Source organism: Eurypyga helias, unplaced genomic scaffold (genome assembly GCF_000690775.1).
Source record: "Eurypyga helias isolate BGI_N326 unplaced genomic scaffold, ASM69077v1 scaffold14240, whole genome shotgun sequence".
Lineage (NCBI taxonomy): Eukaryota > Metazoa > Chordata > Aves > Eurypygiformes > Eurypygidae > Eurypyga > Eurypyga helias.
This window is the reverse complement of record NW_010227788.1, coordinates 49,891-65,447: the sequence shown is the minus strand read 5'-3', so window position 1 is coordinate 65,447 and position 15,557 is coordinate 49,891. Positions and strand designations below refer to the sequence as shown.

At 38.4% G+C, this 15,557-nt stretch overlaps 1 protein-coding gene across 5 annotated transcripts in view; it reads right to left on the bottom strand.

Moving 5' to 3' along the window:
* Window positions 1–307: 307 nt before the first annotated feature.
* Window positions 308–15,557, bottom strand: part of LOC104513998 (pumilio homolog 2) — a 46,531-nt gene continuing 31,281 nt past the window's right edge. For 4 of the 5 annotated variants that reach the window (XM_010157513.1, XM_010157530.1, XM_010157522.1 and 1 more), the window contains 8 exons: window positions 9,181–9,448; window positions 8,492–8,621; window positions 5,879–6,007; window positions 5,498–5,635; window positions 3,794–3,919; window positions 2,712–2,833; window positions 1,282–1,474; window positions 308–593 (listed from right to left, as the gene is read on the bottom strand). In XM_010157513.1, the coding sequence (XP_010155815.1) occupies window positions 462–593; window positions 1,282–1,474; window positions 2,712–2,833; window positions 3,794–3,919; window positions 5,498–5,635; window positions 5,879–6,007; window positions 8,492–8,621; window positions 9,181–9,448 (1,238 nt within the window). In that variant the 3' untranslated portion in view covers window positions 308–461. Of the gene's footprint in view, window positions 594–1,281; window positions 1,475–2,711; window positions 2,834–3,793; window positions 3,920–5,497; window positions 5,636–5,872; window positions 6,008–8,491; window positions 8,622–9,180; window positions 9,449–15,557 lie in introns of all 5 variants that reach the window. The other variant, XM_010157538.1, reaches the window with a different exon arrangement.

Here is a 15,557-nt window from a genome sequence, read left to right as displayed (position 1 = left end):
ATCTGGTATAAAAGACTTCACACAAAAGGGAAAAAATAAGGATTAATTCTATATACAACTCTATAAACCTGTTGTGCTGTGATGCTGGGTAGACCTACCAGATTGCAAGCCAGTGTATTAAAAGAATACTGTACTTTTTCCCTTTAAAAACTATTTCAGTGACTTTACAAGGTAAAAATTTACAAAATATGTGACAGCTATTTTGATACAATTACATCATATACAGGCATTCTGTGCTTTGCCAGCCATCCAATCTGATAGGTCTCCGGATCAGGGCTGGAGATATTTTTTTCTTTTTTTGTTTTTAATAATTCACTCCCCAAAAATATACACAAGAATAAAAATTTTACAAATGGATGAACAAAGTCAATAAATAGATTTAAAAAAATCAGAACATTTATAGTTAAGTTGTATCTTTTGATCATTCACAATTCAATTTTTCTTCCATTTCTTTGTGTCTTTTACAGCATCCCATTTGGTGGTCCACCAATTGGCCCCAGATCAGCACTGTTCTTCAGGTAATACTTTTCCAGCTTGGCCAGAATGTGTTTCCCATAGGTATATTTACGCAGAGTTGTGATGTGGGGTCGAATCTGTAAGAAGAAACCCATTATTTTTTTTCTCTCCATCTCAAAAATCGTAAGCAGAGGTCATTACACTTTAAAAACGTTACGTAAAAAATGTCAGAAGCCTCTATTTCAAAATCATGGAAGTTTCTGGAAAGACATAAGACTGGTGATTGTGACTCACCAAACAACTGACACACCAGAGAAAAGGGAGGCACCCTTTTGTGGGAGTGTCCTGTTGCTGACTGCAGGAACATCCCAGGCCCTGTGTTAAATAGCCCAGGGCAATTATGGCAACAGCACTTTTGCCCATGTGTTAGGAAGTGTGGGAATCCCCCGGGGGAACTGCTGAATGGATTTATACCAGCAGCCAACAAATAAAGAGAAACCTGTATTTCTTCTGTTACGTTAATAAAGATGACAGATAGTACATTTTTACATTAAAAGTACCTTCACAGAAAAACTGGTACAAAGAGAGGGTATGAAATCCAGCTTCTGGAACTCTTTGGTAGGTTGACATTTTTAGCTTAGTGCTCAGAGACCTGAATATATTCTGCTTTATCAAGCTCCACTGAATTCAGCGTTTACAAATCAAGTTGTAGGTTACAGAACTAGTGAGTTTAACATATGGAGGGAAAGGTACTCCAGCAGAGTTAAAAAAAATCAGGACAGATAATATTTTCTGAACCAACAGAAGTACATACAACAAATATACCTTGTGCATTATTATCTTCCGCTGCGCGGGTTCAGCCATATCAATCATCTTCTGAACAACATAGTTGGCATACTGGTCCTTCATCATGGTGTATAAGGCACTGTGAGGACCATCGTTCTGGCAACACACCTCATCAATGAGCAAAGCTCTTTCGGCACGGGAAGCATGAGTGACACATTTTTCTACCACGTTGCTGAAAAACAAAGACCAATGCATTCTGTGACTTACGTAACGTTCCTTTAAGTAGCAAGTTTACATTTATCTGAACAGGTCAAGTGTCTTAACGCCGCTGAGGAGCATTCTGTAAAGGATTCAAGTCCCTATTTCAACATCTTTTGTCCGTAAGATCGAGGAAGTTGAAGGATTATACACTACTACGCACGTAAAAAATGTAATTTTCTGATTCTTATTATCTTGTAGGAGACAGATTCCACCAGACCTGCAGATACACTGGATCTCAGGTTGCAGATGTATCCTAGTACATCTATTTTTGGTTGTGGGCCCTCTTAAGACACAGAGAAAGATACGAGGCTTCTTGCTTTTGGAAGAAAGGTGCTTTCCAGGAGCATGCCTAGATCAGAGATACTGTCCAGTATTCTTTTGGTAGAGGAAGCCTCTGACCTTCCAGGTATCTCAGAAGCTGGAAAGGCCATCAGTGCTTACAAAGACAGCAAAGGGATTCCAGTCTCCAGTTTGTGCTTCAGAAGTTAAACAAGTTGTGAGGACATAAATTATGAACATGTCTATTTAGGCAAAGAAAAATAAAATCCAGAGAGACTTGCTAGTTTGCATACAATCAATAAAACAAATGCCCACATATGTCACTGCGTTTCTACTTAGTGTTCATGAGGGGTCAGTCTCACTACATCATCCAGGATGCATTCGGCGTGAGTTTTCCTCAACAGAAGGCACATGATCAGCATTTCAGCAAAAAAGCACTGAAGGATGAGTTTTAGATTCTAATAGAGTAATTCAGGAGTCCTACAACAATCTTTGAGATGTCCTAATGGATAAAATCCTTGTCAGGCTGAACCACCTCCTTTTAAGGCTTTTTACACTTGGGAACTGCTTGGCTGGACTGAGACAGTCAGGAAGCCCCAGCTTATCACCAGCGAATCAAGCAAGTTCTGGGAGAGCTTTTCACATGGCTCTAGGGATCCTCATACAGGGACTTGGAACCCATTCCCTGCACTTGTAAAAGGTGAACCAAACCCATCCCATCAACCTGTGGAATCTTGTTTTGCTACAGAACAACATTTACCATTTACCTTCCCCAAACCCAATATAAGAACAGCACTACTGTTCATCTCCATACACACAGGGAACTTCAGGAGGCAAATTACACAACAGAAAAAACCCCTATCATATCCTTTTTGTAACACAACTGATAAATCCAATAGTAGAAAGGGTTAGTGAAAGCTGTGCAATACCTGGCAAATTTGTGCTGACTCAGAGCTAGAACTTTTCCTCTTATTTCTGAAACTATTTTACTCTTGTCTTCAGGACGACCGTGCTCCAGAACATGTTGAATAACGTAATTTCCGTATTGATCCTGAAAATAAGATGACTTCAATTTTCTTTTGTGTTCATACCAAGTAATCCACACAGCTTTTGTGCATTTGTATAAACTTTCAAATTAATATTTTCACAGATATAAGGAAAAATACAAGAACATCATCATTATAGAAACAAAGTGATGATGTAATGTTGCATGAAGAATTACTTAATGGACCACAACATTTACATGTAAAATGTAAATAATCTGTAAAACCGGCATTTTGCTAGAGTACCTTTTATCCTCTTAAAGAAGTCCTCAAAATTAAGTTCATCATCCCTTAACAGCCATAGTATCTCCCTCAACTCTGGTTCCCCCGAACAGTTACGTTTTAACTAGAGACTTGAATATACAAGAAACCACTGAGGAATCAACTAGACAGAGTATGTAGCAAATGGCAATCCTTGCCTTTTTATATGTGGAAATTACTACTGAACACCCAGTCCCTTCCCAGTATTTTAAACTGATTCAATTTCAAAGCCATCTGTAGCACTCATTGTGATCAAGACAGGAAATCATACTGTGTAAGGTCTTTTGCCTTCTTTTCTAAAAGATGCCCTTTCGGTGGAAGAATATGCAACGTGTATTTTTGACAAGGCATTTGTGTTTAGACATTATTACAAGTTATCTGAAGGATGTCTGAGTGAATCAAAATAAACTACAAAAAGGAAATCTTTGCAATAAAAAAATACTAGTTCTGTGCATTTACAATGTATATTCCAAGCTACAGTCAAAAGTGTAAGAAAATGACTTTTTATATCTTCTTTGCCTCCCAACTTCCAAATTCATTTTCATTAAAACTATGGAAGGAAAGAAAAACAAAGAAATCAATGTCTACAAAACTAAAGAGGCAAATGCATTTAGACTATTTCTTAAACTAAGAAATAGGAATAAATTATGACAATAACAAAGCAGCTCTACAATGCATTAAAAAAAAAAATCAGTCTACAGACTGACCTGCACCAGCTGTTCTGTGTGTTGATGCAGTTCTTCCAAGATTGGCAAAGTCTGCTCAGCGGTACAATGTTCCAGAATACGCTGAATTACTCTACAGCCGTACGGATGAGTTGAAAGTACAAATACCTTAAAACAGGGTTGGAGGCTGAAGTTAAAGCAACTGAAGTTTACAGATACAGTGATATTACCTTGTTTCAGCTGGCAGTGAACACGCCAACTACTTCTATAAAAAAGTTTTGACTGCCAATATCAGAATTCCATCTCCAGGAAAAGTCAGGAAAAGATGAAAAAGCAGTTTTTTGCATGTGTCAAGGACTTCAGTAATTAAACAGCTAAGAACCCATGTTTTCGTTGCAACGTTTCCAGCCTACTTAGCTGCAAAGGAATGCCTGGAAGTAAGACCCTTAGTTAAGCACTGTTCATCTTTCAAGCTTTAACTTTGCACTTCATTTCGTATCTTAAGATTTGGAAATTTTTAAAAAAGAGTGAAATTATTATTGTGGCTGATTTTCACTCATTCACATTCCAGCATATACATCAGGCTCCCTGTTACAAAGTCTGAAAGTATTCAAAACATACTGTCAAAATCTTGCTTATTCCCTTTCCTTGCTTCTCCAGAAGCCAGATTTGTGTTTCAGGGATTGACTCAAACACTTAAGAGTTAGTGTTGGTCAGAACTGAACACAATCTTGACTGATTAGACACCGATCCAAATGACGCAGGCAGGCGATTGTTACATGTCATGACTGAAGTGTGGTGTTTTTCATTTCCCACTTCAGACTAGCTAATATCTTTTATATATAAGTACTTGGAGCTGATGATGGATGTCCAGTAAATAAACAGCCACATCTAAGTCAAGGGGTTCTATTTACAGTTTAGAAAATGCATCTCATCTACCCCCATACACAATTTTTTAAGTCAAAAGACCTGACCGTAGAAACCTTGGTATGCCATTTACTACCATGTACAGTAATAATTCAGGTATTGCTGTGAGTAAAATGTGTGAAGAAGGATATTGTATATTTTGTTAAGGAATACATTTAGCCACCCATTAAAGTGAAATCTAGTCGCACAGCCAAGTTAGTAAGATTTTTACAACTTTCCGAGTCTATAAAAGTACACGTTTGTCTCAGCATATTAAAATCTTAATTGAGCTGCAGCACATTCTGTAGCTTGCAGCACAATACCAATCTTACATTAGTAACCTTCTTGGAAACAAAACAAAAACCCCAACCTTACATAAATTCCACCCCCCTTCACTTAACACCAGCCCAAATGCAGGGAACAGACCAGTATATTTCTTCAAAGTATTTCCTCAATAATAGACATTAACTGTGAAACACAAAGACAGACTTGCAACCTAAGGAGAAAATGCAAAGTTTTAACAAAAAATATATGCTAGAGAGCAGACACTTGATGAGAAATCTGAAATGGCATATCACAGAACAGAAAGCCTGCCCTTAAGCCGAATACCCCTACTGGAATTTATAACAATTCCAAACTGCTCTTTCTTACAGCCTCATCTCCAACAGATTCATCTTTTTACAGCACATTAGCTGTCTCTTCACCAGCTTTTCCGTTCCATCATCCCTTTTTTATCCTGTTTAAAACAAGCTGACTGCAAAGTGTCAAACACTAGCTCGTATATGCAAATGATGGGAAAACATCTGCAAATGAAAGCAACCCTACAGAAGAGAACACTACCTGTCCTTTGAAGGCGTCAATGATGAACTGGAGCGACTGGGGTTGAACACACTCGATACATTTTTGTACAACATGGTTTCCATTTTGATCTTTCACACATTTCAGAACATGACCATCCAACTCTTTCACCATTTCATTCTGGAAAAGAAGATTATCCTTGCCTTTACAATGTTTTGTTGTCCCTCCCCCAAGGAATGTTCAGTTTCATCTTAACTGTCCAAACTTCATATCCACTGGTGGTTTACAGCAATTTAAACAACTACCTTAGTCCCTAGGGCATTTCACAATGAGAAGAATGATCAACAATTTAAGCAAGTAAAAAGATGAATACAATAAAAAGGAAAAAACCAAAAAGAAGGTATTGCTCTAACTTACAATTACCTGCTGGTCAGGTGAGATGGATTCAAGGGCTTTCTGAATAACACGACAACCATACATCTGTAGGGCTAGCGGCAGAACATGACCACGTATGCGCGTTGCTAGGGCTAACTTTTGATCCAGGCTGCCAAACTGTGAGGAAAGAAGTATGTTGTTAACAAAGGAAGACATAATGGAGCACACTGGAATTTACGTGCCAAAGTACTTTCATGATGTCACATAGGTTTACTGCGCACCCTGAATAATTTCTTTTCCCTCTGCATTTTTAGTGAGTATATTTACCAGAAGCTTTTATATTCTAAATGTGACGTTTTGTTACATTCCACATTCTAGTCACATACCTGCTATCAAATACCTGACCTTAAAAGACAACAGAAGAGATCAAAGCAGCTCAGACTTGACTGTCTGTTTAAACAAATTACACCAGACAATTTACAGATTACTGTACCATATTAACTCAAATCATATTTTCTCCGGAATCTCAAATTTGTGTGGGTCAATGTATCCTACACCTGATAGACAACAAGCAAGCTGTAACAGGAGAGGGCAGGGGGGAAACATTTCGATCCCTTAAGTAGCTTCTGTGTAACTTCATATGGCTTGAAGGACCACTCTTACCATGGGCACTTTGGGAAATGTAGAAATACCTGGGCTTTGCCACACAACATCAAAATGGTTTTGTACACGGGCTGCATTAGAGTATAATTCAATCACCATTTTTCAGCAGTAGCTAATTCCTGCCCATATTATTCCCTCCAGGGTGCTACTACCACCTTCTGTGCTGCTTCATGCTGAGCAGAACAGAGGCCAGCCAAGATTCATAGTAACACACATTATCCTGTTCCCAGATCCCCACGCAAGCTGCTGGGTTGGCACAGTCCAAGAGACCACACAGTGATCACCTGGACAATCAGCTGTGTAGCACCAGCAATGTCCAGGCAGCACTGCTGAGAACTGTGACACCCCACACCTGTAGTCACCTAAGAGACTGAAGAAAGCTCAACAACTTCACCTTCCTACTTAAACAATGAACTAAGTCCCTTACTAAGGCCTAGTGCTCTTCTTCCTTGAGAACTCTTCCACAGAATTAAGATGACAATCGGTCAACAGTGATTATATATGTACCCATCCACCCTAACATGGAAAAGACCAGCAACTGATGACCCTCAAGCAAGATCAAGATTCTGCATACCACATCAGCCATGCTTTTCAGAAGCTATTTTGACTTGTAAAGAAGAGCAAGTAAAAAACCAAGTGAGCAAGCACACTGTTTTGTAGATTACCCATTAAAAACTACATTCCTGTTTACAACAACCACTTTATTTCTTATTGGACATTTTCCAGCTCCACTTTCTATCCACCCAGATACTTTGATATGGTCCTCGATTTAAAGTACACTATGCTGGATACATTTCCTACACAGAACTTTTTTTTCCAGAAGACAAGTACTGCTTCAAGTCAAACCTTGGAATTCTTTGGTAAGAAACTTTTTTAACCTGTGCTGGTTTTGGTTGGGATAGAGTTAATTTTCTTCACAGTAGCTGGTATAAGGCTATGTTGTGGATTTGTGCTGAGAAGAATATTGGTAACACTAATGTTTTTATCTGCTGATAAGCAATGTTTATACCAAGTCAGGGGCTTTTTCAGTTTCCGATACTACATCTTTGTTCCAAGCTTCTTCTCTACACGAAGCTGGGAGAGGACACAGCCCAGACAACTGACCCAAAGTGACATTTCATGCCATCAAATGTCATGCTTAGTATGTAAGCCAGGCGAGTTGGCTGGGAATGGAAATTGCTGCTCAGGAACTGGCTGAGCATCGATCAGCCAGTGCTGATCAGTTGTATCATTTTATTTTCCCTCATTTCTTTGTTTTATTACATATTATCATTATTACTAGTAGTATCAGTATTTTCATTATGTTATTACTAGTATAATTATTCTAGTTCACTTACTTTCAGTTATTAAACTGTTCTTAACCCACAAGTTCTCTGTATTTTTACTCCAATACTCTCCCCCATCCTAGTGTGGGAAAGGCGAGCAAACAGCTGTTTGGTACTCGGTGGCTTACTGAGGCTAAACCACACTATCCCATAGTTTTCAACAAAAACCAAAGCTGTTTTATATATACTAGTTTTAGTATTACTGGGTGTATCTTATGATGTCCCTGCCTCAATATGTTTTATGTGAGTTTCTTCCTATACAGCACTGGATGAACTTCACACAGCTATTTATTTGGGTACAAGAGGATTTTCCAGACCCACACTTTACCAAGATGCAGTAACCAGTAAAAAGTCTCCTTCAGATCTTTATGTTCCCCATCATCTGCTGAAAGCCTGCATAAATTGCACTAAAAGGTTTGCGAAGCCTGAGTGTGCAGCCTGAACATTCACCAATGTTCACCAACGTATGCACTGCCAGTGTAAAGAGAAACTGTGCCTGTTATGAGAAAAGCAGGGACCACAGAACAGAAAACATGTGTGCAGTGTTACATGCTTGGGTTCTGCGGTAAAAGTCCAGTAGAATTCTGCTACGATGTTAAAAAAAAGTTAAATTTTATCAGATTTTACAGCATTTCATTCGCATTTCTCTTCATACACTTAGCGTTACGCTTACCTCAAAGAACTTCTGTATTACATAGTTTCCAAACACATCAGTCATCAATTGATATGCTGCTTGCAGGATCTCATTAAATACCATCTGGCGCTCAGCTGGGGTAGCTCGCTCCAGCTTTTGCTGTATAAATCTAAGTGCAAAAAGAGGTACATTATGCTTTACATAAACAACAGGAAAACTTCTCAAACGCGGTTTCAATGAGACACCTCAAAATTCTAAAGCAAGTATTCAACATTTATAAAACTTATTAAAATGAAAGTAATGCCTTTGCATATAAAAAGGATATATTTCAGTAAAATTGTACTTAAAAACTTTCATTTGAAAAGGATTAAAGATGAAAGGAATAACAATAACCATGTACCTGATGATGCATTGCTGAAAAATGGCTTTACATTCCAGATGCCAGATATTTTGTTTTCTTAATAATGCCTTTTTGATACCTAAATACTTGAGTTTACAAGTCTAGTTATGAGGCTATTTCTACACTGAGAACTTCTACAAGCAGGTAAACTTACACTGCTTTAATAATGAAATTTCCTAGAGAAGAGAAAGGTCAGTGTAAGAGCACGGGCTCCAATTAATGGCACGCTTTGTATTAAGATGACTAACAGCTCATTCAAATGTTTGATGTTAATGTAACAAAACAGCATTTACTGCTTTGATAAAGTTGTTAACTTTACTGTAATTACCTAGAACCATGCTGGTCTTGGGAAAATTCAACAATATGTCCAACAAGGTCTCTTAGTTGTAGATTAGGGAAACGATTGTTTCTGAAATCTTCCAGCAATCGACTACGTCCAGAAGGCATAATATCAGACCTACTGTAACGAAGGCGTGAAGGAGGGAAGAGCTGACTGGTGGAGCTAAAAAGACTGGAGGTACTTGCCGCACTGCGATACTTTGCTTCAGCTCCTGGTGCTGCAGAAATATAGCGACCACTACCATTTGTCAGTCCTCCTACAAGGAAGCAGTTCTGTCAGTAAAAGCCATAAGGAAAATAAGCAACAGCAAAACATTAAGTGTACTAGAACTACGGATACACCCTGGAGCCAAAGAGAACAACAGTGTCACCTTGTTATTTGTATTTACCTCATTATGGTTGGAGGAGTTAGATAGCTTTATCTTCCAATAAATAAAACCATTCTCCTCCTCATTTTTATTTTATGTGAAGGGCACCAGGAAAAGAAATGTCATTGTAAGAATAAAGTGAGCACCCAGACTTACAGAAACTTTAGAACTGGGTGGACTTTAGCTTAATGGGAAGATTTCCACTTCACCAGTAATGCTGACTTATACCCTTGTTAGTAGCCTTGAAGTTAGCCAATTGTTTCAAAATAGACCATGAAATCTGAACTACCCTTCAGTCCCTCCAGAGCTACCTTTCCAACTTAAGGAGTGTGAAAGGGTATTTTTGAGGAGGCTCACATGGTGCCTCCTGTCATGCTGTACCTGTTCTGCAAGGGTATCTGACAACTTTACCACCCCAGGCTTTCAATCTGGTACCTCTTGTAAGCACTACAATGTCAAATTCCAGAACAAGTAACTAAGAATGCTGTACTTAATTCTCAACCAACCAAAGATATATCAAACTGAAGTTCCTATTAGAAACATGAAGTCCTGTGCTTGCTACAAAAACACTCACCACACTCGCTGCACTTTGTCTTTCTCAACTTTCTAAAAACCAAATTGCCTTCCTACATTTAGGTACTATCCTTTTTGCTAGTGATTCCACCTAGAGCTATCATCTCCATCCTGTGAGTTTCTCCTCACATCCTGCTCAGTTCAGATCATGCTGAACTCCCCCTCCTCTCTACAACAGGCAGAAATTATCATAATAAGCATGGAAACAAAGTATCTTTCGCAAGTACGGTATGATATTGAAAAGAATACAAGCAGAAATATTCAAAAGATAATTCCCACCTAGAAACCTCAATCCTACAACTTAAAAAAACCCCAGCACTAAAATGATCGAGTATGAATTGGAAGTTCCCTACAAATTACCTAGAAGGTGACATAGGAACTGAAAACCCTTTCAAAGCCAACAGAAGAATTATCTACATTTGATTTTAAAACAAGTTGCAGTATGTGCTGTTTGAATGGTGCTCTATTACAAAATCAATTTAAAAATAAAAAGGAAAATCAGTGCCCCAGCCAAGCCTTCTTTTGGTTCCAAGTATGTGTAAGGCCAGGCAACACCAGTGTTACAGTGGGCTGGTAATGTATTAATGACAAAGTACCTTTCTCTAAAGGTCAAACTGCAATACCAGAAACCGAGATCTTAGTGCTCTGCAAGACACATGAAGCATCACATTTTTGTACTGTATAGGATTATGCCCTAAAATAGAAACAATTAGTATTTATTTACAGTTAGTTTGCAAAATTCAGTGGTACGTATAAGCAAATACTTTATGCCCCAAAATACCTTTTTAGAACTACTAGATTTTCTTTTAAAATTAAAGTCTTGTAATTCTTTGCGGTCAGGGAAAAAAAAAATCAAAAAGTTTCTTAACTATCATTTTAATTTCCATTTACAATCACTATTTCCAGAAAAAAGTCAACAGCAACATCCTAACAGACCGAAAGAAACCCAACAGTCTGCAGGTGAAGCAGTATGCAGAGTAATGTTTGTCCTACAGTCATTTCTATTCTTGGAACAGCCTTTTAAAGAACAAAGAATTATGCACCCGAAATCATGGTATTTCTCATCTCGATTGTTTAAATATATGAATGAAATCCTAGCTGCCCTGTAAATACTGTGCAGTAAGACTATTTAATGCCACGGGAGGGCAGCAAAGCCCGGTTAAAAGGAAGTCAGTCTTACAGGCCTCTTCTCTGCTGCAGGATCTCTCTTGCTCCACTGATCACATGCTCAATTCTGTGTCAGAAACTAATGGGATAGTTTTCATTATATGCTCACAAGCATGGCTTTAATTAGCACACACCGTCACAGAATTACACATGTGGATCAGGAATTATTTCAGCCTTTTTTTTTTTTTTTTAAAGTGAGCCTTCATGTAAGTGTAAATTAAATGTGACAATTTATCCTGCAATCAGAACAGAAATTTAGAAACTTGGTAGCTTTCACCAAAATATGCTATATATGTGTAGTAGAACTGCATGTAACAAGACATTTCGCACTCGGGATTCTCAAGCCTTTCTTCAGTCTGATTTGGGAAGCACCTCTTTTTAAGGCTTGTAAAATGACCTTGCTGCCAACAGGGAGACTCCAGTATAGCCTGCGAAACTACTTAAAACAATCACACTAAGCAGGACCATAATACAGGAAGGCTGAAAACATACCCATTGTGCCTAGATGAACCTGTCATGCTTCAAAAGCACACAAAGCTTAACCTTGTAAAACCCTGGACGCTATTATAAAAACAGTCATTTAATAGGTAATTAGCTTTTCTTTTCATGTAACCTTTCATTACAGCAGCAGTTATAGTTCAGTGGCAACTTTGCAGATTTGAAAAATAGTAAACCCCCCAAAATAAAAGCATATTGCCATAGGTACTTATTATATGCAGATATAATCTTGTATACAATGGACTAATTTCTTGTCCTCATGTTGTACTCATCACTTTCTCAGTCCAAAACCACCAAAGCATTAGTGTGGACATTAAGGACACCTCGTCTCCTTCCTGAAAACTTTTGACTGTGAACAGCTTAGAAATGAAAACTGAAATCTGAGTTCTAGTCACCCAAATCCTCCTGGTTAGCTTAAGGCATCCCCATGCTCTTCAAGAGCTCAGTACGCTTATTTTACAGATTCTGATTGCAAGCTAGAAAGGTAACAGCCTAGGTCTTAAGAGTTATTGGGGAAAATACCATCCTGAACAAAGCACCTAAGTCTAAACATGTCTGCAAACACTGACATTTTAAGGCTGTTATCAGGCCTTGTATAGCCTCACAATTACAAACCAGTGGGGAATAAAGCATGCAGTTCATTCTCCAGATAACCATTTAGCTATCACTTCTGATCTTGCAAACCAACGATCCCCGATGCAATGAATACTATTGTTCTGCAGTTTAACTGAACCTGAATCTCCATGGCTAGCCCGTAAGTAAGAAGGGGCACAGACGTATAAATGGGATACAGACCATCTAAACCAGAGCCTTACTAAGACTCAAGGACACAACACATGCTAAACTACTAACTCCTTTAATATGGATAGCATATTTAATGTAAAGGAGAACAAGAAAAATATTAAAAACTAGATCTAGGCACATTTATTTATAGTATTAGCCTGTTAGTACTTATTACCGAAGCCTTTCCTCAGTCGTTTCTACCCAAGACATAAAACCGATTTACTGCACAGTAGCTGTTAGATCAGTCCACAGCATTATTTTCTAGTAAAACAGGTACGAGTGTAGAAACACTTCATTTCTACAAAGTTACTGTTCATCTGTAAAAAAGTAACTTCATCTCACCCTCAGCTAAAAATTTCATCTTCATATGGAAGACAGAATTACACATATATGCATATATATATGCGTATTTCACGAATCAGCGCAAGTGCCTGTTATGCCTGGTTAAGCCCTACAGAGTAGGCAGACAGCAGAGGCCAAGCTCCCCATACTGTCTTGCTAAGGGGCCTGTACTCTTACCCAGAATCACCACTTCTGCAGATAAAACATCAGTCTAAACTGCTAACAAGCTTGGCTTGCAACACAAAATAACCACTTCCAACTGCCCGTATTTTGAAAATCCTACTCTACACCAAACCCTTAACACGCTGCAATGTACCATCAGAGCAAACACTACCAATCTAAAAGGATTTTTTTAACAACCTGTGAAGAATACATGCTCTCACAGTTTCTTGTCCCTGGGAGTGAAAGGGTAGTTCAAATTCATGACCTTACTGCTCCAACTGATTACAGTACAGAAGCAGTTACAGGCAACTGACAAATCCCTTCAAATACAGGAAAACTGCCACTACAACAAAGTAATTAGCACATTCCTATTTTAGGATGTTGGGTAAGAGTTGGCAAGGAGAGATAAAACCAGTAAAATATCACATATTTCTTGTAAAAGGGAAATTGGTCTTTTAAGCTACAAATGGCAGCAGTGTCTGACAAAGGGGTTATAAAACCATGCATCCTTTCCCAGTATTGTGCTCTAGTATTCTGGTGGCTGGAGCAACAGAGTTCGATGCCCATTGGAAAACAGGTGTTAAAACTCAGCTGAACCTGTTGATACAAGCAGGCAGGACAGGTTTTGTAGGTGGAAGGAGAGCTGCATTTGACAGGCATTATCAGAGTATCAAGGAAAGTGCATGCAGACATGAACTTACGTCGTTCTACTCTGAAAAGTGACTGCGTGACAATCACACCCTTCTGAGAAGACGCGCCCTGTCTGATTCCAGTTATAGCTTCTCATGTGGCGAGAAAGCTCTGCCTTTTTATTTTTCCATGTGAAAGCAAAGCAAATGCTTCCCAGGGTGGTCGACGAACACACCAGAATAAATTTAACAGGACAGACAATTAATTGCCCAACTTTTTGTGATGGCGCACCTTGGATGTAACTGCGCAAAGACAGGACAGGGCACAGGAAATGGTAAAAAAAAAAATCTACTTGCAATTTTGTAAAAGCAAAAAATCCAGAAGCCCTCAATTTTCAGATTTCAGATTGGTACGGTGAGGTAGCAAAAATTTTACCCGTAGTCAAAGCCCATTTCATCTGGAAGATGAACAGTACACATGGAAGCCATTGAGGTTGTGTCAGTTTTCAGAGTACAACTGTACATTCTGGCCTTTACACACTGATCTAGTACATGATTTTAACAAACTGTTATGCTTAATTCACACTGTCAAACAGCCCGAAGTGGATTAAAACCAGGATTTAACCATTTCTGTGGACAGAGCTAATCCTCTATACTGATTGCAGCTCATGTTCTCAAAATTGAAAAAAGGATTTTAACGATTATCGAACGTGAAACGCCACAAATGTTTTGAATTTTAGATAATGCCTTCCAAAATTTGGTTTTAAGTATAGTTTTCAGCAATATGAAAACTATCGTGAGAGTACTTTGAAAAGAAAGAAAGAAAAAGATTTCCATGATAACCCCATTGTCAGATGTTCAGAACTTTTCTCAAAAGCCTCCATTTGGGCTGAAACTTTCCATGCTTGGTCTCAGCCCAAAGGTGCACTTTGTAGACCTGAAAAAGGAAAAAAGGTAAGTAAAAAAAAATAAAGCGTGCTGAAACATCCCCTTGCCCAGTTTTACTTTGGGTATTCAGCACTTAACCGTGAAGGGAATACTGAACTGTAAATGTGAGATACTGGTATTACTTTTCAACTTCGCTAGACAGATCACTCACACATTCCTAAAAAGCCTCTTTTGCTAGGCACTTTTACAGCTTTTTCCTGCTTTATTTGCACTAACAGAAGTACAGGTTGTCCATCATGTGCATAAAACTGCACTAAGTAGTTACTGGAGCAACAGGCAACTCAATTTTGAAGTTAAATGCAGGTTTATTGCATGATTTTTAGCATCCAAATTAAATGCCCCCAAGCATTTGCAGCAGCAAAAGGGAAAGTTTATCAAGAAACCTCAGGTTAGAGGTGTTCTCTTCTAAATATACTGTAGGCTGTGGTGGGGTTACTTTAGATTTTTTAAATTTAATTTTAATGGTTTTTTTTCTTAAAAAAAAAAAAGGTTGAGCTCCCATGTCATCTAACTAGCTCCGGAGTTTTCTAAAAGACTATCATCATTCCTTAAATTATACATTCAATAACAGAGCAACCACTGACAAAGCCTTTGCTACTTTTTTCACAAGTGCATTTTCTTTTTTTTTTTTTCCCCACCAACCTAGTGATAAACTATCCTCTTCCTGGCAAAGCCTCTGGGCCATGAGGTCATAGGCTCACTGCTTCAAAAATCACCTTTCAATACATTTTACATTGAGAGCTTTGCTCCCTTATCTCCTTTATCATGGTAAGGGGCAGCAGTGAAAGTCACTTCACTGCTAAACACAGTAGAATCATAAAATGACCTCAAAGTGGTAATACACTGAAGTAGGAAAAAAACAAAAAAAGGCACCTTTGCTTGTCATACTGCAGAAA